At 49.1% G+C, this 23,073-nt stretch overlaps 1 protein-coding gene across 14 annotated transcripts in view; it reads left to right on the plus strand.

Annotated features, from left to right (window-relative positions):
• The window catches only part of DLG1 (discs large MAGUK scaffold protein 1), an 89,567-nt gene that overhangs the window by 48,072 nt on the left and 18,422 nt on the right, over positions 1-23,073 (plus strand). For 5 of the 14 annotated variants that reach the window (XM_079977772.1, XM_079977771.1, XM_079977778.1 and 2 more), the window contains 11 exons: positions 1,726-1,815; positions 3,008-3,061; positions 5,806-5,856; positions 6,570-6,694; positions 7,448-7,617; positions 8,173-8,312; positions 10,182-10,326; positions 11,173-11,299; positions 14,499-14,655; positions 15,265-15,367; positions 20,202-20,316. In XM_079977772.1, the coding sequence (XP_079833898.1) occupies positions 1,726-1,815; positions 3,008-3,061; positions 5,806-5,856; positions 6,570-6,694; positions 7,448-7,617; positions 8,173-8,312; positions 10,182-10,326; positions 11,173-11,299; positions 14,499-14,655; positions 15,265-15,367; positions 20,202-20,316 (1,277 nt within the window). The remainder of the gene's footprint in view (positions 1-1,725; positions 1,816-3,007; positions 3,062-5,805; positions 5,857-6,569; positions 6,695-7,447; positions 7,618-8,172; positions 8,313-10,181; positions 10,327-11,172; positions 11,300-14,498; positions 14,656-15,264; positions 15,368-20,201; positions 20,317-23,073) is intronic. The other 9 variants (XM_079977773.1, XM_079977777.1, XM_079977779.1 and 6 more) reach the window with 3 other exon arrangements.

A 23,073-nucleotide genomic window follows, 5' to 3' on the forward strand; every position in this document is an offset into this window, starting at 1 on the left:
CCTGTCAAGGGGTGGAATTAAGGATGTGAAGACTCAGGGGTGAGGGAGCATCCTGATAACTCCCCCTCCCATGTTTTGGAGGGGGGCATTTATTATATATTTATTCAAGGGTTTATATACCACCCTATTGCAAATCCTCAGGGCAGTGCATAGCATAACACCATAAAAACATTTAAAAGCAGCATGAAGCATTCATTAGAATGACAGGCTACTTGAGGGACATTTTAAACTAGGCCTGGACCCCTTGGCACCAGAAGGTTTCCAGGAAAGTCAGAATTTAGAGTGGTGAGTGCTGAGCTCTTCTGAGCAAGCAGGATAGTGATGTCTGCCTGGCCCACCTTTGGCCCCGTGAGGCTTTTCCAGGCAAGCACACAGTAAGAGCCAGCTTGCCTCCTGCTGCTCCTGAAGGTAGGACTCGAACCAGTGGCAGAGTCCCACTAAGCAGGTAAAGAGCTTTCTGACAGCGAGAGCTGTTCAGCAGCAGAACGGACAGCCTCTCCAGGGGGTGGCCTTTCCTTCCGTGGAAGTTTTGAAGCGGCAGCTGGATGGCCACCTGCCGGGGATCCGGCAGCGGCAGTTGCTAACATTGTAATGACAATTTCCCTTTTCAAAACCGCAAGCTTATAAGATATTATCTGATAGGAAAATCACTGATTGTATCTGTATTTTTTCTTTTCCTTTTAACAAAAAACCTCCCAAAAGTAAAAAAAGTAAAAAAAAATATTGGGGGTGCACAGGGATCGGGAACCTGTGGCTCTCCAATGGTTGCTGGACTCCAGCTCCCCCCCAGTGCCAAGGGGGCTGGGGGCTGTGCAGAGGGGGAGGGGGAGAGGCCTGCTGGTTTAAGGCCACAGTTAAGTCTACCTCATCTTGGCCTCAGCTCTACAAATCCAGCTGAATGGAAGCCAAGGAGACTAGAACAGATGTGCCACAAGTTGTGCTTGCTAACGCCTTGCAGTGCCAAATCCAGGAGAGCCTGGGACTGGCAAAAATGCTCCATGTTGTCCTGGGTCTCTGAAACACAGCTGCAGACCCGACTCCTGGGGTCCTTTGCAGCAGTGCCTCTCCGAGGGAGACCTCCCTCTGCCCCACGGTCCAGCGCAGTCTGCATACTGGCCTGGGCCCTCTCCCAGGAGGACTCCACACAGGAAAAGGTACTCCAGCCTCCTCCTATGGATTGGGGTCTGAAAGCCCAAGGAAGGGGCACATGGAAAGTAACTGACAAGCCGTTGTGACTTTCAACACTGCACAGCATCTTCATTGGTAAAGGGGCACAAATGTCACAGCATCAGCTTCGCTTCCAGTTTCCTGGAGCTTTGTGTTTTGTGGAGCTTGAGCCAACTTAGAATTGTAGAGTTGGGAGGGACCCCAGGGGTCAGCTAGTCCAGCCCCTTTTATGAGGAAGCCTTGACCCTCAGAATCACTCGATGAGTCGTTGTGTTGTGCCTTGCTGGTGAGAAGAAAAGGGGAATGTGTGTGTATGTTTGTGTTTTCCAAAAGATGCTGGGGTTGCAAGTTTGTCTTCGGAGCAGCCCCTGCTGGACTTTTGCCTACAACGGCCCCAAATGTGAGCCACATGCGCTGGGGTCTTAGGCGATCCTTCAGCATTTGGGGAATGTCTGCGCTGCGGCCAGTTCCATCCGCGAGAGCCGGGGGGGGGGGAGTGCCTCTTCCACCCGCAGCCTTTAGAGTCATCTCCTGACTTCTCTCCATTCATGCTTTTAGATACCAGAAGCTGTTCCTCTTTCTCTTCCCGTTGTCTCTGTCCTGCCAGTCCCTGCTGAGACCACACTCATCCCATCTTCCACCTCACAGGTTTTTATTCCTCATCCCACCCCCTGGCATGCCAGGGCCTGTCTTGCTATGGTTGTCTCTGTGATTGCATGCCCGTTTGGTCCTGGGGGTCCTTGGAACTCAGCGTAGCTTTTTCTTCCCCTTTGGGCATGCTGCAGAATGGAGTGGTTGCATTGCCTCCTTGGGTTGGCTGCATGTGCATCTCAGTGGCAGGGGAAGGCTTTTCCTGCAGAAGGCCCCAGGCCAGGCAGGAGAGCCACTGCCCAGGAGCCTGGCTCAACTGCTGTGGCCCCTGCCATGAAGACGCTGGCCTGTTGACCTCTCAGGACTCCTGCTGCACAGTGGTGCTGGGAGACCTGCTCCCACTGCTGAATCTGCTCAGAGGCCAGGCTCTTCTAGGAAGATGCCCGCTGACTTCATGGTCCGACTGAGAGGAGGGGAAGTGGGCCTTGGCACTCACGGCGCGCCTTGCTGTAAAAGGCAGATGGGTAGGCTGGCTAATCCAGGCTAATTCTTTTCTCAGCTGAGTCATTCTCCACATACATAAAAGATGCCTCCTTATATTTGGCTCAGCAAAGCACTCTCTGAGTTGCTGGTCTGGAGCAGTTGCATAAGGAACTGCTTCCTGTTCTGGAATGTGAAGGTGAACAGCTTGGAAAAATAATTGTTAATGTTTATTGTATGGCACCACCAGTGTCCTGGTGCTTTATAGTGAATAAGATGACAGGTCCCTGTCCCAAGGAGCTTACAGTCTAACATTAGTAGTTTTTGAGGAGAGCCAAAGAAGAAGTCATCTCCAAATGAAGAGAACTAAAAGGTGGGTTGGGGAGTGCAAGCAGGCAGTAAGGGACGCCCAGCTCTTGCTCTAGCACATAACATTTGTCTTCTCACAAGAGCAGAGAAATATATGGGTTGGGGAGGTTTATGGGATTGCGTCAGCAAAGCATGCCTGTTGCACTCTGGCTTCAAAATGGGCTGCAGTTTATTAACCGCTTTGGTAGGGATCCATTTTGCTCTTTCAGCTGCAACTGGCCTCTTCCTCTGGGTGTTCCCTGGTATTTGCTGTCAGGAGCAAGCAGCTTGACCCTGTTGCACTGCAGAGTGGGCAACCCAAGGCTGGAGCGGCAGTCATCTGCCCAGAAAGAAACAAGGCTCTGTGGCTTCCCTTTGGGCATTCCTTCTCATGCACGGCCGCTATCTTTTTAATCCTAAGGCAAACCCTCCTCCAGTGGTGGTGAACACCGAAACTTCGGAGACCCCAACCTACGTAAGTGTCTATTGATATTTAATTGCCTTGTATGTCTTTCCAATGAAGCTCAGTGAAAACATATGCTCTGTGCTGTTTCTAATTTTTTTTATTTAAAAAAGTGGTGAATCCACATTTAGGCAGTTATGCTTTAGCTTCCCATATCACCTGGGCTATCTATCTATCTATCTATCTGCAGGGAAATAAGAAAGCTCTTTCTGGTGGGGAAAGAGAGAAAATCTCTTGCCATGTTACACTTGATAGGTTTGAGGCATCTGCAATGCAGAGCTAGCACTGGGCATTGGTTGCCCCATGATGGGGTGGCATCTGCCATCAGCTCCTACCTCAGCTGAGATAGATGCCCAGACCGGGGTGTAAGGGGAAGGGGGCTCTGCAACGGAGTTTTGTGGGTGGAAGCCAAATGGAACTCCAGGCTGAAAGGCAGCATACAAAGTGTCTTGCTGGTTCAACCCAAAGTTTACACTAGATTAGAATTGGGGAGCTTTTGAGAGGTTGCTGAACTTACAACTACCATTGGCTTAGCAAGCATAGCCAATTGCCAGGCATGATGGGAGTTGTAGTTTAGCAACACCGGGAGAGGACAGTTCCCCACACCTGCCCTAGACCAACATTCTGTTGGCAACAGTAGCTGGACAGATGTCTTTGGAAACTCACAAGCAAGACATGCTGGCTAATAACTATTTAAAAATAAAATAAAAGTAATTGCTTACCACAGGAAAAAATGTCTCAAAGTGACTTACAGGTTTTTTTAAAAAAAGCATACCAAATGTAAAACACACCAAACGATTTCAAATAATTAATATTTTTTTAATAAAGTGCCCATCCTGCAATAACATAGCACAGCTCCCATTCCACTCATCTGAAAGATGAGCCCGGGGTAAAGAAGCACATCTTCACTGTGCCTAAAGGCGCATCTGTCTAGGGAAAGCATCCCACAGTTGGGGAGCCACCACTGAGAAGGCCTGATCCCATGCTGCCATCCACCACTCAAAGGAGGCACACAAAGAAGGGCCTCAGGTGATGAATGTGGGGCCTGTTGATGCCTGTGTGAATGAGAAGCAGAGTTACGTGCCATCTGCACGTTGATAATGGCACATTCCAAATCCCTGGATGACCCCACTCTCTTCCATTCTTACGCTCACCTTGAGACAGTGGAGGAGAATCGTTCCTCACAAGTCCCAGGGTGGCTTCTCACATGACGGAGGTGTTCTCTGTTTTGGCACAGGGCCATTTCCAGCCCTCCTTTGCCGGCAGGGCCAGACCCCAGTGCAATGCACAGCGGTCTTTGCAGCTGCCACACTCCAGAAGCCTCAGGTGCGCTTAAAAGTGGCCTCCCCACCCCTCAGTCACCTGACCCATTTTCTGGCCAGCTCTTTCTGCTTCCTGTGTTCAGATAGTGCAGAAGCACAGCAGCAGCACCTTCGGCGGAGGGCTGTTTGTTCCCGACCTGTCGCCCTCGCCAGCGGAGTAATGCAACACCAAGGACTCCTTTGAGAGCCTTTGCTTTGTCTGGAGCCAGCCTGGAGGAGATCAGGTTCCACATGTTAATGACTTTGGGCTGGCAGCCTCTTGCCCTGGAAGCAGGATCACATGTTGAACGCAGAGTCTGCTTCCAGCGGGAAGGAGCAAAACGTGGCATCTTGCTTGATTGGTGACTTGAACAGGAGTGGTCCTACAAGCAGCTGTTTAGGCACCTAAAGGTCTGAGCAGTTGCATTTTGAACAAGCTGCAGGGATGCCCAGGACTAGCTGCTGAGGGCTGTGTGAAGATTTTGATTTAATCTAGTCATGCCACCCTTTCTCCAAGGAACTCAGGATTGCGCCTTCAAATGGATCTCTTTTGCATTGGTTTTACCTCCAGAACAAGGAGATTGATAAGCCATCAGAGGATCACAGGGCAGTTTACAGTATAAAAACACAAAACTACACACCATAATAACAAGCAAAAACCACCCCTCCCACTTTATAAGGCCATAGAGTATTGAATCAGCCCAAGGCCTGGGAGAAGAGGGAAGTTTTTGCCTGGTGCCTAAAGATTTGTAATGAAGGAACCCAATTGTGTAAAACTTTGGATTTGTTTGAATTCCATTTCAACAGCACTTTTATTGAAGTCCTCAGCTACTTTGCAGCTATTGCTAAAACACAAACTATCCAGATATTTCGGTAGCACATAGAACTAGCATGGCAAACTTTTCAAGTTTTGTTTATTAAATATGTCAAAGAAACACAGTAAGTCAAATTTAGGCAGCAGAAAGTTTTCTTCACAGTTTATCCAATCACATTTCCCCAGAAAACCCGCACCACTCATCTTAAGCAGGCGAGTGCTTCCTTTCCTCATCTACCCAAAGGGAGTGTTAGGAAGAGTCAGTCTCTGAAGAAGGTGGCCAAGTCAGATGGCAAACTATTTGGTATTTTCCAAGTTAGCCAGTCAGTCCCTGGGTCTGTCAGCACCTGTTGCTCTGCTGTGTTTTTCTGTTCCTTGAGCAACAAAATGTTCTCTTTCTGGAATGGGGGGGGGGGGGCTTCTTGTATTTATTTCTGTCTCTAGTGTGCATGCACACACCAGCAGGAAACGGGAGTTCTTAATATTTTTGCAATCTCTCCTCCCCTTGCATGGTCCCCGCAGCAGTTGCGCCAGGCAGAGTGAACCATCAAACATGGTGTCAGCAGCCATCAGCCGGGGCCATGCTGCACACGCTTCCTCTGAAGAATCCACAAACATTCCATGCTTTTGTCTTCATGTAGGTCAATGGCACAGATGCAGATTTTGAATATGAAGAAATTACACTGGAAAGGGTAAGGAGGAGCTCCTACAACCTTTGATTTCCCAAGGGGTTTGTTTTTTCTCTCTCTTTGGGAGGGGTTGCTTCTGCTTCCCTCTCTTGGCTGCTGCCCTGCTCTTATGGCTTCTTAATGCCCATTTGCCAGAGGAGCTCTGTTGCCTGGCGTGGTTCATGATGCTCTGGCCAAAGCAGGCAGGAGAGGCAGGTCTGCCTGGCCTCATGGCACCCATCCTGCTGCTGCCGTGGCTTTTTGGAGCTGCCGTTCCTCACACACGTGGCTCCTGGAGTAGAGCCTGTTGGAAGGGCCACAGCTCAAATTCTTGCTCAAAGTCCAGCTGCCATTGCATTGGGTGGGGGCTATAAGCCAGGTACTGATCCTTGTGGCAAATGTACGAGATGGAAAGTTCCAGCTGCAAGCTTTTCTGCCAGACAGATTCCTGGGCTATCATCAAGCATCAGGAAGGTGATGGGGGGAGAGTTCGCTAGTGCCAAGACCTTCATGTGCTGTTTCAACAATCATAATGAAATAAGTTTAAATTCATTCCTTTTACTGTTAATTTTCCTGTGGAGCTGACAGTTTTCCCCGTCAAATGGAAATGTTGGCACCATACAGCATTTCCTGCTTCCTTCCACACGCTGACAACCCCTCTTTGCTCATCCAAAAGTATACTTTGAAGTTGGTGTCCCTCTTGGTCGATCACAGGTGCTTCGGTTGTCTTCCCCCAGGGCAATTCAGGACTTGGCTTCAGCATTGCAGGAGGTACGGACAACCCCCACATTGGGGACGACTCGAGTATCTTCATTACAAAGATCATCCCAGGAGGAGCTGCTGCGCAAGATGGAAGATTGCGGTACGTCAGTTCCTTCTGTGTTCCAGGCTTTGGCTCCATCTAATGTCTGGGGAAAGAGGCAGCATGGCTGCTGTTCCTGCAGAGAGCAAGCTGAGCTGGTGTGGGATTCATCCAGTCCTGATTCCTGGCTCTTAGGAGGATGCTTGCAGCAGCCTGCAGCCTTCAGCATTAGCCGTCTCTCCAGGGTTGGCCATAAGGCAGAACTGGGGAACCTGTGCCCCTCCAGGTGTTCCCATCAGCTGCAGACAGCAGGCCCAAAGGGGGGGGGGCTCTAGGCCAGTGGCACTGGAGGCCTTCCGAGACCAAAGGGCGCCCTTCTAGCCCAGCATCTTGTTACCAGTGGCCATCCAGGTGCCCATTATGGGCAGCCCACAAGCAAGACCTGAGTGCAGCAACAGCTCCTCTCTGCTTGTGGTTTCCAGGAACTGGTTTTTGGAAGCATTAATGCCTCTGACGGTGGAGAAAGAGGATAACCATTGATAACCCTCTCCTTCATGAATTTGTCTCTTCCTCTTTTGAAGCCATCCATGTTGGTGACCATCTTATGGCACTGAATCTTAGTTTGTGTGTGTGTGTGCTGTGTAAGAAGTACTTTCGTCTTACCTTCCATCTTCCATCATTGAGTTCCATTCAATGAGCCCATGGATTTAGCATTCAGAGAGGACAAAAGCACGTGTGTGTGTGTGTGTGTGTGTGTGTGTGTGTGTGTACACCTGGATGCCATTCAGGGCCATCTTTGCTCTCCACCTGCAGGGTGAACGACTGCATTTTGCATGTCAACGAGGTGGACGTCCGTGATGTGACACATAGCAAAGCTGTAGAAGCCTTGAAGGAGGCAGGCTCCGTAGTCCGGCTGCATGTCAAGAGAAGAAAGCAAGTAACGGAAAAAATCATGGAGATCAAGCTTGTGAAAGGCCCCAAAGGTTTGTGGCGGAAGGGAGCAAGCCATGCTTAGTTTAGGGATGGGATGGGGGTGGCTGCAGCTCCTCTTTGTGGTGGTTAGCCTGCCTGCAGTTCTCAAAGGCCGGAGCATTTGGACTGCACACAGCAGCCCGTGGTTTTGGTTGGAAATTGCAGCCGCTCCTGTGGAAGCTGGAAGAGAGCCCATGCCTTCCTGTGGGCAGCCTTCACCCCCAAGATACCACTGGTGGATGACTGTGAGCCTTCCAGCACATGGACTGGGGGGTGGGGGTGTCCCTGCCCTTGCCTGATTCTCACCAGACCATTCCCTGCTCCAGAGTCCCCGGCTCAACAGTGGACTGGGGATTCTCCTTCCTTGGAGGTTTCTAAGCAGAAGTTGAATGGCCCCCTGTCATGAGTGCTTTAGCCAAGATTCCTGCATTGCAGGGGGTCCCTTCCAGCTCTACCATTCGACCATTCCTCTGTACTGTGGTCAGATACTTTGACATGCAAGCTGGTTGTAGAGTTGCAGACAGTCTGCGGAAGTTGTGCCGATGCCGGTCTTTGCTCTCTTGAAGCAGGTCTTGGGTTTAGCATCGCTGGGGGTGTTGGAAACCAGCACATTCCTGGAGACAACAGCATCTATGTCACCAAGATCATCGAAGGAGGTGCAGCACACAAGGATGGCAAGCTCCAGATTGGAGACAAACTGCTGGCTGTGAGTTGAAGTTGCAGTATCCCTCTGTTTTTGGCACAGCTCCACAGAGGCTGTCCTCAAAGCCAGGGGTTGCCCTCCTTTCATGCAGGACTCTTTGTTGGGAGCCAATGAGTCATTTCTAAGCTACAAAGCAGCCTTGGGGGTCTCCCTGAGCCTCTGCAGTGTTGCCTGCTGCATCTTGGCAGGTCAGCGGTTTATCATGGAGAAGACTGCAAAGCTCACTTGACTGCCTCTGGCTTATCAGAGCCAGATGTATCCAGTTTTCTTTGCTGGGAAACGAGCCCTGGACTCAGAACACCTTGCACAGCTAAGAAAATCCTCTAAATGGCACTGTAATATGGGAAGTCAAACATGGGAGGGCTGGACAGTCCTTAAGAGGCCACTGTCAGTCCACAGAAGAGGCTCTAATGTACAAAGACAGCAGTAGAGAACTGAAAACAAGATATGTTTGACGATAGAAAACCCCGAGGTCTGTGCACTAGGGCTCATGTGCTGGCCCCTTGGGCTGCTCTCAGCCATTCCTGGGAGAATCCAGCCAGTGCCATTTAATCAGGCTGTCCAGGGCCTGGCCTGGAACTGGGCTTGTAAACAAGGGACTTTGTTTTGGATTATGGTTTTGAGCATCATAACTGAGAGGAAATGTGGAAATGGAAGCAGTCCTGATAATTAAATGACAGGAGATTTAAGAGATTAGGATTACATAATATAGCAGCATAGTTAAAGACAGCTAAGAACACCGCTCTTGATAAGGAATCATGAAAATGAAGCCAAACCCCAAAGGAAGCCCTTCAGCCAATAAAATAAAGCTGCCCCCATTGTATGAAAAAGTACAGTGAGAACAAGAGCAGAGCTGCTCTGTGCTAGATCAGGCCAAAGGAGAGCCATCTGGGCCAGCATCCTGCTGTGGTCAACCAGGCAGCTTAGAAGCAGGATTCCACCCGATGGTGGTTTCCTGCAGGCAGTGGGCAGAGAAGAGAATTGGGGGCTCACGTTGAGCTCCCTGCTGGACTTTGTAGGCACATCCTGCAACAAGAAGGAACACAAGCTTTTGCCAAAAAAGTGCAAGTGGACAGTAAGGTGCTTAAAAAAAAAGAATTTAAGGAGCACATTGCTAAAAGCATTAAGACCAACCAGAAGCCCTTTAAAGGTGTTAGTGGCAGGATACTGTTGGGGCGGCAGTTGGACCCTCAGATTAGGATGGTTGGTATTAAATTTCTATACCACCATTCATCTGAAGATCACAGGGCACTGTGCAATATAATAACAGAAAAATAGCATCATAATAACAAAAGAAAACAATACCCCACCCTAGTTTAAAAGGCCATAGATTGTAGTATAATTATTAAAGTTGAATGGCAAGCAAGTCAGAGGAGGATAAGGAGCGAACCTCTTGTGCCTGTCTTCACAGCAGAAGAAACAGGGCGGATCCCAGTGCCAGAACTCACTTCCGCAGGAAGGAAGTCTGAGAAACTGTTAGTGGGTAACCATTTCAGGAGGATTTTGTGAGGGGGCACCCCACGGGACTCCACCTGCACAAGGTCCTGCAAAATAAATGCCCTGTCTTCCTCTGAGAGCACCTTTGGAGGAAGGGTCCCTCATCCAACAGTCATCAAGAGTGGGGACTTGTTGGAACAGAGGACCACCCTAGAACGCACTGCTCCTGGACGTCCCAAATTGGCTTTTTTTTAAAAGACCATGTCAGTTGAGGCCAGTGAAAGCTGTTTCCAGTCGGAGTGGACAGCTGAGGCCCTTCTAGACACAAGGAGGTTGAATTCTGAGCAAAGTCCAGGCTCCTTCCTTACTGTTGTACGTGTGGGGCCAGAGACTTCTTAGGGATGAGTTCATTTGGTCTCCCCCCCCCCTCTCTAGGTCAACAGTGTTTGCTTAGAGGAAGTGACACATGAAGAAGCAGTGACTGCCTTAAAAAACACCTCCGACTTTGTTTACCTGAAAGTGGCAAAACCCACCAGCATGTTCATGAACGACAGCTACGCCCCGCCAGACATCACCAACGGTGAGTTGTTCTCTGGCAACCGGCGATTACTGCACTTTGGCTCCTTCCTTTGATGGAGCCATTCATACCTTGTACCGTGTGCTTGTAAAAGGAGATTTTCAGATTCTATGCCTGTTGGTCCGTTTCCTTTTTTCGGTTATGTAAAAGATGACGTAAGCAATAATTTTCAAGAAATAGTAACTTAATTATTACAAAATCTCAAGGTGGCCTGTATATGGGAAAATGTGTTCATCTCATTAGTTTTTAAGAGAAAACAAGGCTTCAATCTGTTGAAACAGTGGCTATGACTAACTTAGGGCTATTATTTTCAATGGGCCTACTCTAAGTAGGAAGGACTTAATTGGATACAACTCCCAAGTTCCTTGTATCTGTGCAGAGAGTTGTTTTTCTTAGGATGGGGCCAGGAGGGCTGTAGCTTTCCATGCAGGAGGATCCCAGGCCCCACCCAGGGGCAGCATCCCAGGCTGCCGTCTCCTTGAAATTAAGATAGATGCATCTGGAGGCACACACTGAGGCATGCTATAACTTAAAACTCAGCAGGCATTTCCAAGGAAGCTGTGGTCCAGCTGAAGGAATGCTGGATCCTGTGCACAACTTTAGCCATCCAAAGAAGCCCTCCCCCCGGCCAGCTGTTGGGGAGGTCAGTTTCCCTCTCTCCGCAGGAGGCGGCTTGGCCCAGACATTAGGAAGCAGCTTGTGGGGGAAGGAGGCACTGGCAGAGTTGAAAGCAAAAGATTTGGCTTCAGCGCAAATGGTTTGCACAGTTTTTTCTGATGTGCCAATAAGTTAAGTTCCCACATATGAGACTTGCACAGAGTTCACCATCTACATTTCTCTCCTTCCCAGCTTATTCTCAGCCTGCTGACAACCACATCAGCCCATCAACCTACTTGGGGCAGACCCTTCCACCAGCGTCGCCAGGGAGATACTCCCCTATCCCCAAAGGGATGCTCGGAGATGATGAGATCACCAGGTAGGGAGCTGCTGGGTCGTCCCTTGCAGAATGTCCCTCAAGGCTCCTGCACTTCCTCTTCCTCTTCTGGACCCACACGTCCTGCCACAGTGGGGACATAGGTTTCCAGGCAGGAGTTGATCATGGCAAAGGTTTGCCAAACATTCCTTCCTCTTAGCACGTATCTCCATTTCATCCTGAGTTTGTGCTTCTTCAAAGTCCATGACGCCTTTATGACACCTTTGGTAAAGGCTGCTCTCCAGTTGGAGCACTCGCAGGCCAGTGATTCCCAGTTGTCAGTGTTTATACTACTTTTTTTTAGATTTGCCTTGAGAGCGTCTGTCAGGGACTCAGCGGGAGCGCAGGGAGGAGAGGAGATGGAGAGCGAGGGGGAGCAATCCGAGGGCAGCGTAGGAGAGGATGACAGCAGCCCGAGAGATTCCGTGAGCCTCTCCAGCGAATCGGAAGATTCACAGAAGGGGGCGCCGATGGGCAGGGCAAGGGGGGACCCAAGGGGGACACCCCAGAAGCAAGGGGCCAGCGGGGGCTCCCAGAGCAGCAGTTGGAAATCAGGACCAGCTTCCCCACCAGAGCGTAGTGGGGGGGAGGAGTCCCAGGTATCAGAGCCCACATATGCACCACCAGCGAGAGAAGATGAGTCAGGGTTGGCCACGCCTCCATCGGAGAGCGAGGGAACGGTCAAGAGGAAAGTTGCAGGCTGGGCGCGCGCGCCAAGTTCAAATGTACAGGCGAGTGGCACAGAAGGTAGCCCGGATAGGGAACCAGGTCCTAAAGCCCGCCGGAGGGAGGGGGAAGAATCATCAGGGTCAGCGTCAGAGGAGTCCAGAAAGGATGAAACCCTAGCGGGCAGGAGGGCCCAGAGGAGAAAGGAACTTAGGAAGAGGTGGAGCAAAGCGAGAGTGTTAAACTGGTGTGGAAGGGGCGGAGACTCAGACGGGACTTCGCCGGTCTAGGGTTGAGACGTAGAGCTGCGCGCTGCGGCTTTAAAATGGAAACTGAACCTCAATAAAGACTTTTGTACATAACTACAGCCTAGCGTTGGTCCTCTGTGAGCTGGGACCTGGAGGCAGCTCTGACAGCGTCTTTAAACATCTTTTGTTGTCCACTGGTATTTAATTTTTCATTCTTAAGTGGGGAATAGAGTAGTTGCTTTGGAAGATGATAATCAGGCATCCGAAAAACATGACCAGTTGTTCTATCCCGCAGAGCCATAGGTGGGCTCACAGGGATCCAGAAACTCTGATTCCCAAAGAAGGCTTCCCACACTACCAGGTTGATTGGTGGTTTATTACAGATCAGGGCCTTCTTGGTAGTGGCGCCCGCCCTGTGGAACACCCTCCCACCAGATGTCAAAGGAAAAAACAACTACCAGACTTTTAGGAGACATCTGAAGGCAGCCCTGTTTAGGGAAGCTTTTAATATCTGAAGGACTATTGTATTTTAATATTTTGTTGGAAGCTGGCCAGAGTGGCTGGGGAAACCCAGCCAGATGGGCGGGGTATAAATTATTATTATTATTATTATTATTATTATTATTATTATTATTAAAAGGAAAAAAAAATCACCACGAAAGCTCTGAAGGCTCCCTCCTTGCCCCTGTTTCCAGGACTCTGTGGGGCGGACTCCCCAGGAAGAAGATGGCTTGTCTGCCCCCAGGCACTGGAGCAAATGTACTTGATACAGTAGAGCAGCCCACAGGTGGCCATGATCTTCACCACAGCCAAGGTTCCCCACAGGTGGCTGATATTGCTCTAATTAGGCCTGGAGCCTAGTATCCCATTCCCATGGATGACGACAACTCCCTTCCTTGAGCTGGTCAATTAACCTGCTTCCCAAGTGTGTTGCATGAAAGCTTAGTGTTACAGCTGCCACCAATTGTGAGTTTATTTTGAGTATTCAGCTGGTTCTAGCAGAGCTCCTGGAACAACTCACCGATGGTTCAACACAACCAGTCCAATGAAGTTGATGCTGAAGAATCATTGCTTTGACATGGGTGATCTTTGCTCCTTCCACTACACTGACATTAGTTCACCTGTCTTCCCAAGTGATATGTAAAATTTTTCAGAGACACCATTGATCGAATCTTTTGAGGAGTTGGAGATGGTGTTTATAAGTGGTCCATGTTTCACAAGCATGTAGTAAAGTTGGTAGTAGAATAGCTTTGTAAATGAGCATTTAGGTTTCCCTGCAAATGTCCTGGTCCTCAAACACTCTGTGCTTCAATTGGGAGAAAGCTGCACTTGCAGAGCTCAGGCGATGCTGGATTTCGGCATCAATGTGTGGAAATATAACTGCCTAGGCAGGAGAAGAAACGTTACATCATTAAGTTGGATTTGTGGCACTGTGGATGGGTTGTTTTGTGCTTGTTGGTGTTTCACTTTGGTTTTGGGGATATTGAGCGGTAGGCCATCCTAAATGTATTCACAGCAGCTTACAGGAAACTTGGCCTATCGCTCAGTATACCAAAAACCAAAGTGCACACACACTATGTTGTCATCAGCATATTGAACCTCTATGGTGGAAGTTGTGGGAACCCTATGTTGGCTATTTGCAGTTTAGTAGCTTCAGAGAGCTTGCTGGGGAGACCATGCATTAAAAAGGGATTCAAAAAGTACTTAAACAAGGTTTTAATAACAATAACAAAAACTCCTTTTACACTAAAGATAACAGCAAACATGACCCAACTACCAACCCATTCCCCAGGGTAATGGGACAGCTAGGTGCTGCTCCTTATATACTATACCCAGTTGCTGACACAGCTTGATTAACACAACTCAGCAGCACCTGCTATGTTTCACAGCTGTAAGTCTGGGTCTTGTTATTTGCCCTGGCTCTTAAAGACATACACAACTTGTGAAACAATAACGAACCTTCACAGTTTAAAGTGACCATTCAACACCCTACTCTTTGCTTACAAGGCTTCACCAGGCTCAGGGAGCTAGTCCACCTGGTGGAGGCGGATCAGGCAGGTGGAAGAAGGAAGGGTAATCGTATTCCTCATAGGCCTTGTCTGGCCAAGACAGCCTTGGCTTCTGACTCTGACCAGCCTCGCAGTTTCATGACTGGCAGTTTCTTTATTCTTTATTCTTTTCTTTATTATGTTTTTATATGTGTTGGAAGCCGCCCAGAGTGGATGAGGCAACCCAGTTCTAGCCCTAATATTGGCAGGCTAATGGCGGGAATTCTCTCCATCTTTCAGGGAGCCACGGAAGCTGGTGCTCCATCGAGGATCCACAGGGCTTGGCTTCAACATAGTGGGAGGAGAAGACGGCGAAGGCATCTTTGTCTCCTTCATCCTTGCAGGGGGACCTGCAGATCTAAGTGGCGAGCTCAGGAAAGGAGACCGTATAATTTCCGTAAGATGACTGAAAGGGGAAGAGCAGGACTCTCCCTTTTTCTGACTCTGCTTGTTTTTTTGACCCTTGAGGAAGGTGGGCAGCATGTAGCCAGCCCATGTGGGGCACTGAGTGTGGGGCAGTGTGCTTCTTGGAACCACCAGGGGGACAGTTCTGGGTCTCACCAACATCTCAGTCCACAGGTTGTCCCTTGGAAGGTCTTGCTTTATTTATTTATTCATTGCATTGTATCCAAGGAGCTCATTTATTCCCCACAAGAACCCTGTGAGCTAGGTTAGCCTGAGAGGCAGTGATGGGCCAAAGGTCACCCAATGAGCTTCATGGCCAGGTGGGGATTTGAGCCTGGTCTCCCAAGTCCTAGAATCCAGGACTCTACAATCTACACCACACTGGCTTTTTGTTACTTATGTATTTATCTGTGATATTTATAAGCCACCCACCCACCAAGTTCTCTGTGCAGTTTACATAATTTTGAGGGTCTAGGATAGGTCAGCAGAAGGTGCTGGGGTCTGCAGCATCCTGCCCCTGCTCAAAGATCCCAGCCTTCACGTTCTGCGCAGTGTCCCTCCTTGCTTTCCTAAATACTCTGTGTTTACATTTGTTTTGCAGGTAAATGGTGTAGACCTCAAAGCTGCAACTCACGAAGAAGCAGCTGCTGCCTTGAAGAATGCCGGCCAAGCTGTCACCATAGTGGCTCAATACCGTCCAGAAGGCAAGTGAATTACTGAGTTAATCCACCTGTCCTGCAGGGGAAAGCTGCGTTGATTAAGGCGTGGGGGGAGGGGAAGGGGGTTAGGGTACTGGCAACAGCAGGCAGAAAGAACATCTCTGAACGTGAGCAGAATGTGCCCACATGAAGCCCCGAGTTGGTTGGTTTCCCACCATGGGTTAGTGTTTCAGAGAAGGACACTGCAACCCCCCCCCCACGTGCTGGAACAATGCCAGTTGCTCAGGGCAGGTGAGGTCGACATTGCAAGTGGCCAGGGGATGTGTCCTGCTCCTGGAATCGGCAGCGGAATCCTGTTCCTGTGCCAATGACTAGCCTAAAGAGTTTCGCCAGCCTGACTTCCCCCCTGCAACTGTTGGCTACTCATGTACACTCCTCCTCATGTATACTCCCTTTCTTCCACTTCTTATACATGCCCTTTTTAACTCACAGCTCATCCATAAGCTCCTTATGCAACCACATTGGTTTCCTTAGATGCCCCCCACTTTTCTTTCTTGTTGGTATTGTCTGCATTTGGGCCTTCAATATTTCTCCTTTTAGAAACTCACATCCTTCTTGGACTCCCTTCTCTTTGAGTATTTCTGACCCTGGGATCTCACCCAGTAGCTCCTTCAGCTTTTTGAAATTGGCCTTCTTAAAGTCCAGAGTGTGTGTCTGACTATAGTACACTGAGTTTTCCCTTACCTCTGTATCCTGAAACCCAGGAGAACATGATCACTTTCTCCCAAGTTTCCAAGTACTTCCACTTTGTTGATCAGTTCCTCCCTATTGGTGAGGACCAAGATAGATACTCCTCTTGTTGCTTCTTCCACCTTCTGGGAAATAAAATTGTCCGTGAGACAACAGAGGAATTTGTCGTTCTTGGCAGAGTCGTGAGTCCCAACAGTTATTGGGGAAGTTGAAGTCCCCCAGGATTACCAAACATTCAAAAATAAGAGATATACTAATCTGCTCTAATAAGGCACCATCCAAGTCTTCAGTCTGGCTTGGCGGTCTATAGCAGACACCGACAGTAAGATCACTGTTTCTTCTACAATTTTTACCCATATACTCTCAATCTGTTTTTCATGCTCCAGGTCATGGATTTCTTCAAATGTACGCATCCTTTATATATAATGCTGCTCCTCCTCCCTTCCTGTTCGGTCTTCCTTTTGAACAGGTTATACCCCTCAATTCCTACATTCTAGTCATGAGTCTCATCCCACCAGGTTTCAGTAATGCCTACCAGGTCATATTTGCCATCCTGTATTAAAAGCTCCCGTTCATCTTGCTTGTTTCCCATATTCTGTGCATTTGTGTAGAGACAACTGAAACCATGAGACATTCCCTGCAGCTGTTTCCTTCCTGCCCTTTAGCAGGTTTCTAGAGCACCACCTCAGTCTCCTGTGCATCAGTGAAGCTCTTATCCCCAGTGTCAGGTGTCCTTTTGACGTTTGTCTTGTGTTTTCTCCCTCCGGCTCAAGATCTGGTTTAAAGACAAACATAGCACAGGTGTTGCAGGTCACTGCAGCAGCTCCCTCACCCTCCATGTCTCTTGGTCCTATGCACACCAAGAGACAGCGCTCTGGGCCTCCCCCTTGAACTCTCCCATTAAACACCCTTGCAAACATCCCTGTTGGCAAGCTCCCAGCATCTGCAATGCGTTAAGGCTGCCTGCTGCTGCCTGCTAGCTGCTCCCTCAGGCTGGCTTCCTCTCAGCTGTCACTCCTCCCCATCTGATCTTGTGCTCCAGCAGAGCAATCAGCCACACCCTCAGGCTCCCAAAGACACAGGCTTCACTCTCTTCAGTCTCCTCCAGCAATCCTTCCCCCTCTTTGCAAGGCCAGTTTGCAGGCTCTGGTCACGAGCTCCCAGAATCTGCACTGAGCTACGTTTGAAGAGGGACAGAAACACCTTTGCTCCCAACATCTTCTCTTCTGGGGCAGAGAGTTGACTGTTCAAAACATGTAAAGATTGGACAATATTCCAAGAATATCTCAAAAAGTACTGTGATAATGCAAATCTCCTGACAGATTTAGATTGAATCTTGAATTACAAGGAAACCATAAAAGTAAAAATTACTCTTGATAAGTAACAGAAAAAACAAGAAAGTGTATATAGATTAATAAGGTGTAAGAGGTACAATGAGGTGAATCAGAAGTTAAGGTACAGTGGTACCTTGGGTTACAGAGGCTTCAGGTTACAGACTCCGCTAACCCAGAAATAGTACCTCGAGTTAAGAATTTTGCTTCAGGATGAGAACAGAAATTGTGCAGTGGCGGCGGGAGGCCCCATTAGCTAAAGTGGTACCTCAGGTTAAGAACAGTTTCAGGTTAAGAACGGACCTCCAGAACGAATTAAGTTCTTAACCCGAGGTACCACTATACGTGTAATGTTAGATTATATGTTGTTAGTTAGTGTCTATGGCTTGTTTATGGTGTTTTCTGTTTTGTTTCTCTTTTATGTAAATTGTTTTGTAATAAAGAACTTTTTAAACAACAGCAACAATAATAAAGACTGTTCAAAACAAAAGCAAAAAGCCTGTGGGTGAGGGGAGCTGGGATCTCCCCCCCCCACCTTTCCCTCCCTGTGCTGGCTTAGATGGTGACAATGATTAATTTATTTATGCCCTGCCTTTTTCCCCTGATGGGCTCAAGGCAGCTTACAGATAAAATAGGAGCGGCTAAAAACACATAGAGAGAATGAAACTATCATTGGAAATCAAACATAGAATTAAAACTATATATTGATACAAATATAAAAGGTCTATTAAGAACATACTGATAATTACAGTGAAAACATCACAGCACCAGCTCTCCGATCACAATCGTCTGCTCTGGTTATCTGTGCCAGTTGGAGGTGGGAAGGTTTAGTTCCCAGGTAAAATTCAACTTTCTGTGCACTAAGTTAAGTTACTTATAGTGTTGCTTTCAAATAGCACTTCCGGCAGGAGCCTGAGAAATAGGCTTGTGCCATAGAAAGGTTCCCACCACTTGCTGATCTCCAAAGCTCCGCCCTGCAGGAGGCTGCCAAGCCCTGGCCCCTTGGTCTGGTGCTGTTGGGAGTCCAGCCGCTGTCAGCAGAGCAGGTGGCACTGCTGGTGAAGGAAGGAGCTGCTTGTCGCCATGTGCCCAAGTTGGATGTGTGCCATTTCCATAATGGCCGTGGAGTGACAGGGCAGAAGCAGCAGGCCGGCGGCTGGGTGCGTTGGGCATGGAAGCCCCTCCCGGCACCAGGCTGCCTTTTTCCCAGAGGTGCTTTGTGTTTCTTCATCCAAGCCTACGACCTTCACTGCTGATTTTTCCTTCTGGCCGTGGTATGAAAGAGACCACTGTGTCCTTTCAAGAGATGTCCAGTTTCTCTTTGATGGGATCGTGATCTGGACTCTGCAGCCAATTGTGTGGAGGGTGGGGGAGGAAGTCAGGATAGCCAAGGCTGCCGTTGGCACAACCCTCTCTGCACCTTCCGGAGCAGGTGATGGTCCTGATGGGCTCCCCTTCCCTTGCTCTGCATGGCTTTAATCCGAGTCACGTGGGCAGCAGGCAGAGACGGCAGAGGTGTGGCTTCTGCCCAGGAGGACTGAGAAGCAGAGCTGCCGTGAGTTCTGTTGCTTCCTGCCTGCTTTAGTGAAAGGTGCTTGGCTTCTTTGGCTGGACCCATCAGCTGGAGAGAGGCATGTGAGTAGAGAGCGCCATGAGATCAGATGAGCAAACGCAGCTCTGCCAGGGTTAGCAGGGGCCCCTGGTCGGGGCTTGGTCTTGCTGGAGAAGGCAATCCAGTTAGTGCAGATTAGAGTGGGAGGAAGGAGGGAGATGCAGCTGGAGTGTTTTCTTGCAGGTGGCAGCCAAGTCGTTGCAAAAAATATCCACCAGAATTGCCCCTGCAAGGGCCCTTTGCCGGCTCTTTGCTCTGGCTGGCTGGCCAGGAAGTGTTCACAGAACCCCTGGTGCTACGCTGTGCAAAGGATTCTCCTTGCTTAGAAGCAGCCATGGTGCTTCTGGTGTTGTCTTGTTGCCACAGACAGTGGTCTGGCGGTTGGTATCCAGAGAGGGGAATTTTCTCCCCCGGACGTTTGCCAGGCATGTTCCCTGCAGGCATACCTGGGGGGTAGGGATGGCTTGTTGAGCTGGTGGTCGGCAGAAGGTAATTGGGATCTGCCAGTAGATCTCTGATCGGCAAGGAGGGTTTCTGACTCCCAGCTGGTTAACCAGTAGCAACAACAAACAACTTTCTCAAGCTACGTTAAGCTACTGAAATGAATAAAGCCAAGCCAGAACGGACTGTGGTGATGTGCTCAGTTCAGTCCTAGGCTCAAAATGCCCTTTTGTGCTCTAGTTGTCCTGCCTTGTGCGGACGGCTCTTCTGGCAAAGGGCAGAGTAGATCCAGCAAGCCTGAAGTCTGCCCGTTCTGGGCAGTGCTGGGTCCTGTCTTGGAATTCCATATTGTAATTCTGCATGGCTCTGGGGACTTGGGTGTGTGCTTATTTTTAATATTTTGTTTGTGGGTTTAAACCATTTTGTTTTGAGCCACTTCAATTGAAATGTGGTGTGCACATTTTCAGAGAGTTAAAATTCTGGTTTTATGCCAGGGAGAGAAAGAGTGCTGGAGACACTTCACCGTTTGTCACAAAATCTAGACTGTGGAAAACACAGCAGAGCTTGAAGCCTTTGGAGGGAGCACACTTTGCAGCAGCAGCAGCAGCAGCAGCAGCAGCAGCAGCAGCAGCAGCAGCTGTTGTTGTTGTTGTTGTTGTTGTTGTTGTTGTTGTTGTTGTTGGGTTCCAAGATGCTGACTTGTTTTGAGCTAGCAGCAGTCTCCCTTTTCATTTCTGTTTGTCAGAATACAGCCGTTTTGAAGCTAAAATACACGACTTGCGAGAGCAGATGATGAGCAGCAGCATCAGTTCAGGGTCGGGGTCCCTGCGGACAAGCCAGAAACGGTCTCTCTATGTCAGGTAAGTTTCCTTCTGAGCCAGTTGGCTTGGATTTGCAGGAGGTGCAGCAGCAGCAGGAGGACCGCCCAGTGCCCGGTGGGACTTGCCCAGGAGCTGCTCTTTGGTGACTGGGCTTGTTCCTCAGAGGATGCGGAGACAGGATGCAGCTTTGCTGGCGCTTTCTTTGTGGTTGGCTCAGTCACCTTGGAGCAATCAAATGGTCTTGGGAAAATTGGCTCTCTTGCTTGAATGCACTTTTCAAGATCAAGAATATCCCAGAGGGAGTTGCCATGGTTTGCTGGCATGCACCTAGAAGGGCAGCAAGTGTCTCCCAGAATTCTGGTTCTGCAGGCATGTGTTGCACTGTGACCTCCCCAAGGGGCAGAATTGCTGACCAGGGTTGCACCTTTGTCTGTCACCCAGAATGGCAAGCTGGCTTATGGAGAGCTAGCAGTGGCCAAAGGGATACCATGATGGACGGAGGTGGAGGAGGGTGAGCTGGCCGACTGGAGGGCTTGCTGGTTAGTTGCCTTGCAGCTTAGCGGTTCCGGGGCAGAGCGCTTGCTGAGGAGGGGCCCTGGCAGGCAGCCTGTGCCTCCATGCTGAAGTCGGGAGGCTTGTCCAAAGGGCAGCTGACTGCAAGAGGGTGAGGGGGGGGGGAGAAGGAGAGGCGGTGGTCGGCAGCTGGTGTTGTTGAACAGTCAGAGTAGCTGCAGATGCAGGAGGCCACCTGCCTGCCAGAAACCTCTGTAAGCTCAACTGCTCCATTCTCTCATTGCCTGGGGACTTGGGTTCGGAACACGCCTGGGGGGCACACGCAGCCCATGGACCAAGACAAACCTCTCCAGGCGTCTTCCTGATGAAGCACAGCCCAGGACGTCTATAAATCTTCAGTCCCGGTGTGCACCAGCGACACATATCCAAAGATCAGCAGAGTAGAGCAGAAACAATGTGGAGCTTAGGTGTGGCATTCTAAGTAATTTGTTAAGCAGTATATACTGAACAAAGCAACCATGGCGTCCTCACACATCTTCTCCAAGAGAGAGAGAGAGAAAGTAAGTAAGTAAGTACAAAAGTACACTTTCCAAGCCTGGAAAATAAACACAGACATGTGATGTAACAATCACATATCCAGCAACAGGAGAATGAAAATGCTGACACCCGGAACACCAGAAGAGCCTGCTGAATCTGGCCCATCTAGTCCAGCACCCTGGTTCTCAGAGTGGCTGAACAGTTGCCTTGACTGCTGGCTCCTTTGTTTGGTCTGCTGGGTCTTGAGTGTCCTTCCCTCCATGGGTGACGGGGTGAAAGTCTCCAGGCAAGGACAGGAGGCTCAAGTCAGATCTTTGTGGACAGGCCTATTTGTCCTGCTGGTGCTGGTAGGGTGCAAATTAAACCCTGTGCTTCATGTCCATAAGACTGAGGTATCTGAAGAAGTGTGCATGCACACGAAAGCTCATACCTAGAACTAACTTAGTTGGTCTTTAAGGTGCTACTGGAAGGAATTTTTTCTTTTTTCTTTTTTTCTTTTATTTTGTCTTGACTATGGCAGACCAACACGGCTACCTATCTGTAATAAGACTGAGGTTTTGATCAGCAAGAGGAGGACTAGACCATGTTAATTCATAATGATGCCTTGACAAATTTCTCTGAAACTCCTTGGGCTTTTGGAGACTTCCGGGTTAGCGCTGCCGATTAATGGCGGATTCCCTCCGAGCTCCGGAGGGAATCGGCTCCGCAGGATCGGGTCTTGTCCGCGCCGGCGACGCGGGGACCCTTAAAAATCACAGGCGCTGATGCCTGTGAACGTGGTGACTCGGCGGGCACCATTTGCGCCCCCCCAAACCGCGAAGGAGCCTTTTTAAAGGCTCAGGAACGGGGACGGGGGACGGCGTGGTGCTGTGAGTCGATTGCTCCTTCTGCGGAGCGAAGCCGCATGCCATTGTCGGAGAAGCGCTGACTTTTTCCTTGGAACATTTGGACTTAAAAACAAGAACCCGTGAGTAAATATGGAATTTGGAACTTAAACAAATTTTTCTTGAATTGGGAACGAGCGGGGAAGGGTCAAAAAGGAAGTCGCCCCCCCCTTTGAGTAGATATTCTAACGCAAAGAGCTTGCAACTTAAGGTCGAGAGAACTCTTTTTTTTATAAAAAAAAAAAACCTTCACGGCTTGACGCTATAAATTTTACTGGAGGATAAACTTAACGTTAGGAGCTAAAGTTTCACCCCCCCAGAACCCGGGGGCGTCCCGCGAGAGAACCTGTTGAGGAACCATTGAAGATTTTGACAGCTGTCAAAATAGCTGTCAAAAGGAAAGGATAAAGGGAACTTTGTCTTTGTTGCATCTGCTGGCTATATTTGTTGCAATTTCTGCAAAATAAGGGAGAGCAGCTACAAATTAACTTACTGACTGGTTTTTAAACTGAGAGACACTAAAAAAATGGCTGAAAGAAGCAAAAATCAGACTAAACTCAACAAAATACTGGCTCTCCTGGGAAAGTTACAAGATCAGACAGATGTTTTGACTACAAATGCGAACACTCTGGCCCTGGCAGTAAACAACATTGTTGAAGCTGACAGGGAGTGGAGGCAGGAAGTTTATACATATCAACAACAAGAGGAATTTGAGAGCCATGAGACTATGGATTTTGAGGAAAAGGAAGGTGGACTGGTAACTTTGCAGATGTCAAGGGAGAATTACAGTTTGGGGCCTGGCATGCAGACAACAAAGGAGAATAAAAATCTGAGGTGGAAAGTTTGGACTGAGTTGGAAATT

The sequence above is a fragment of the Podarcis cretensis genome (assembly GCF_951804945.1).
Source record: "Podarcis cretensis genome assembly, chromosome: 5".
In the NCBI taxonomy this organism is placed as follows: Eukaryota; Metazoa; Chordata; class Lepidosauria; order Squamata; family Lacertidae; genus Podarcis; species Podarcis cretensis.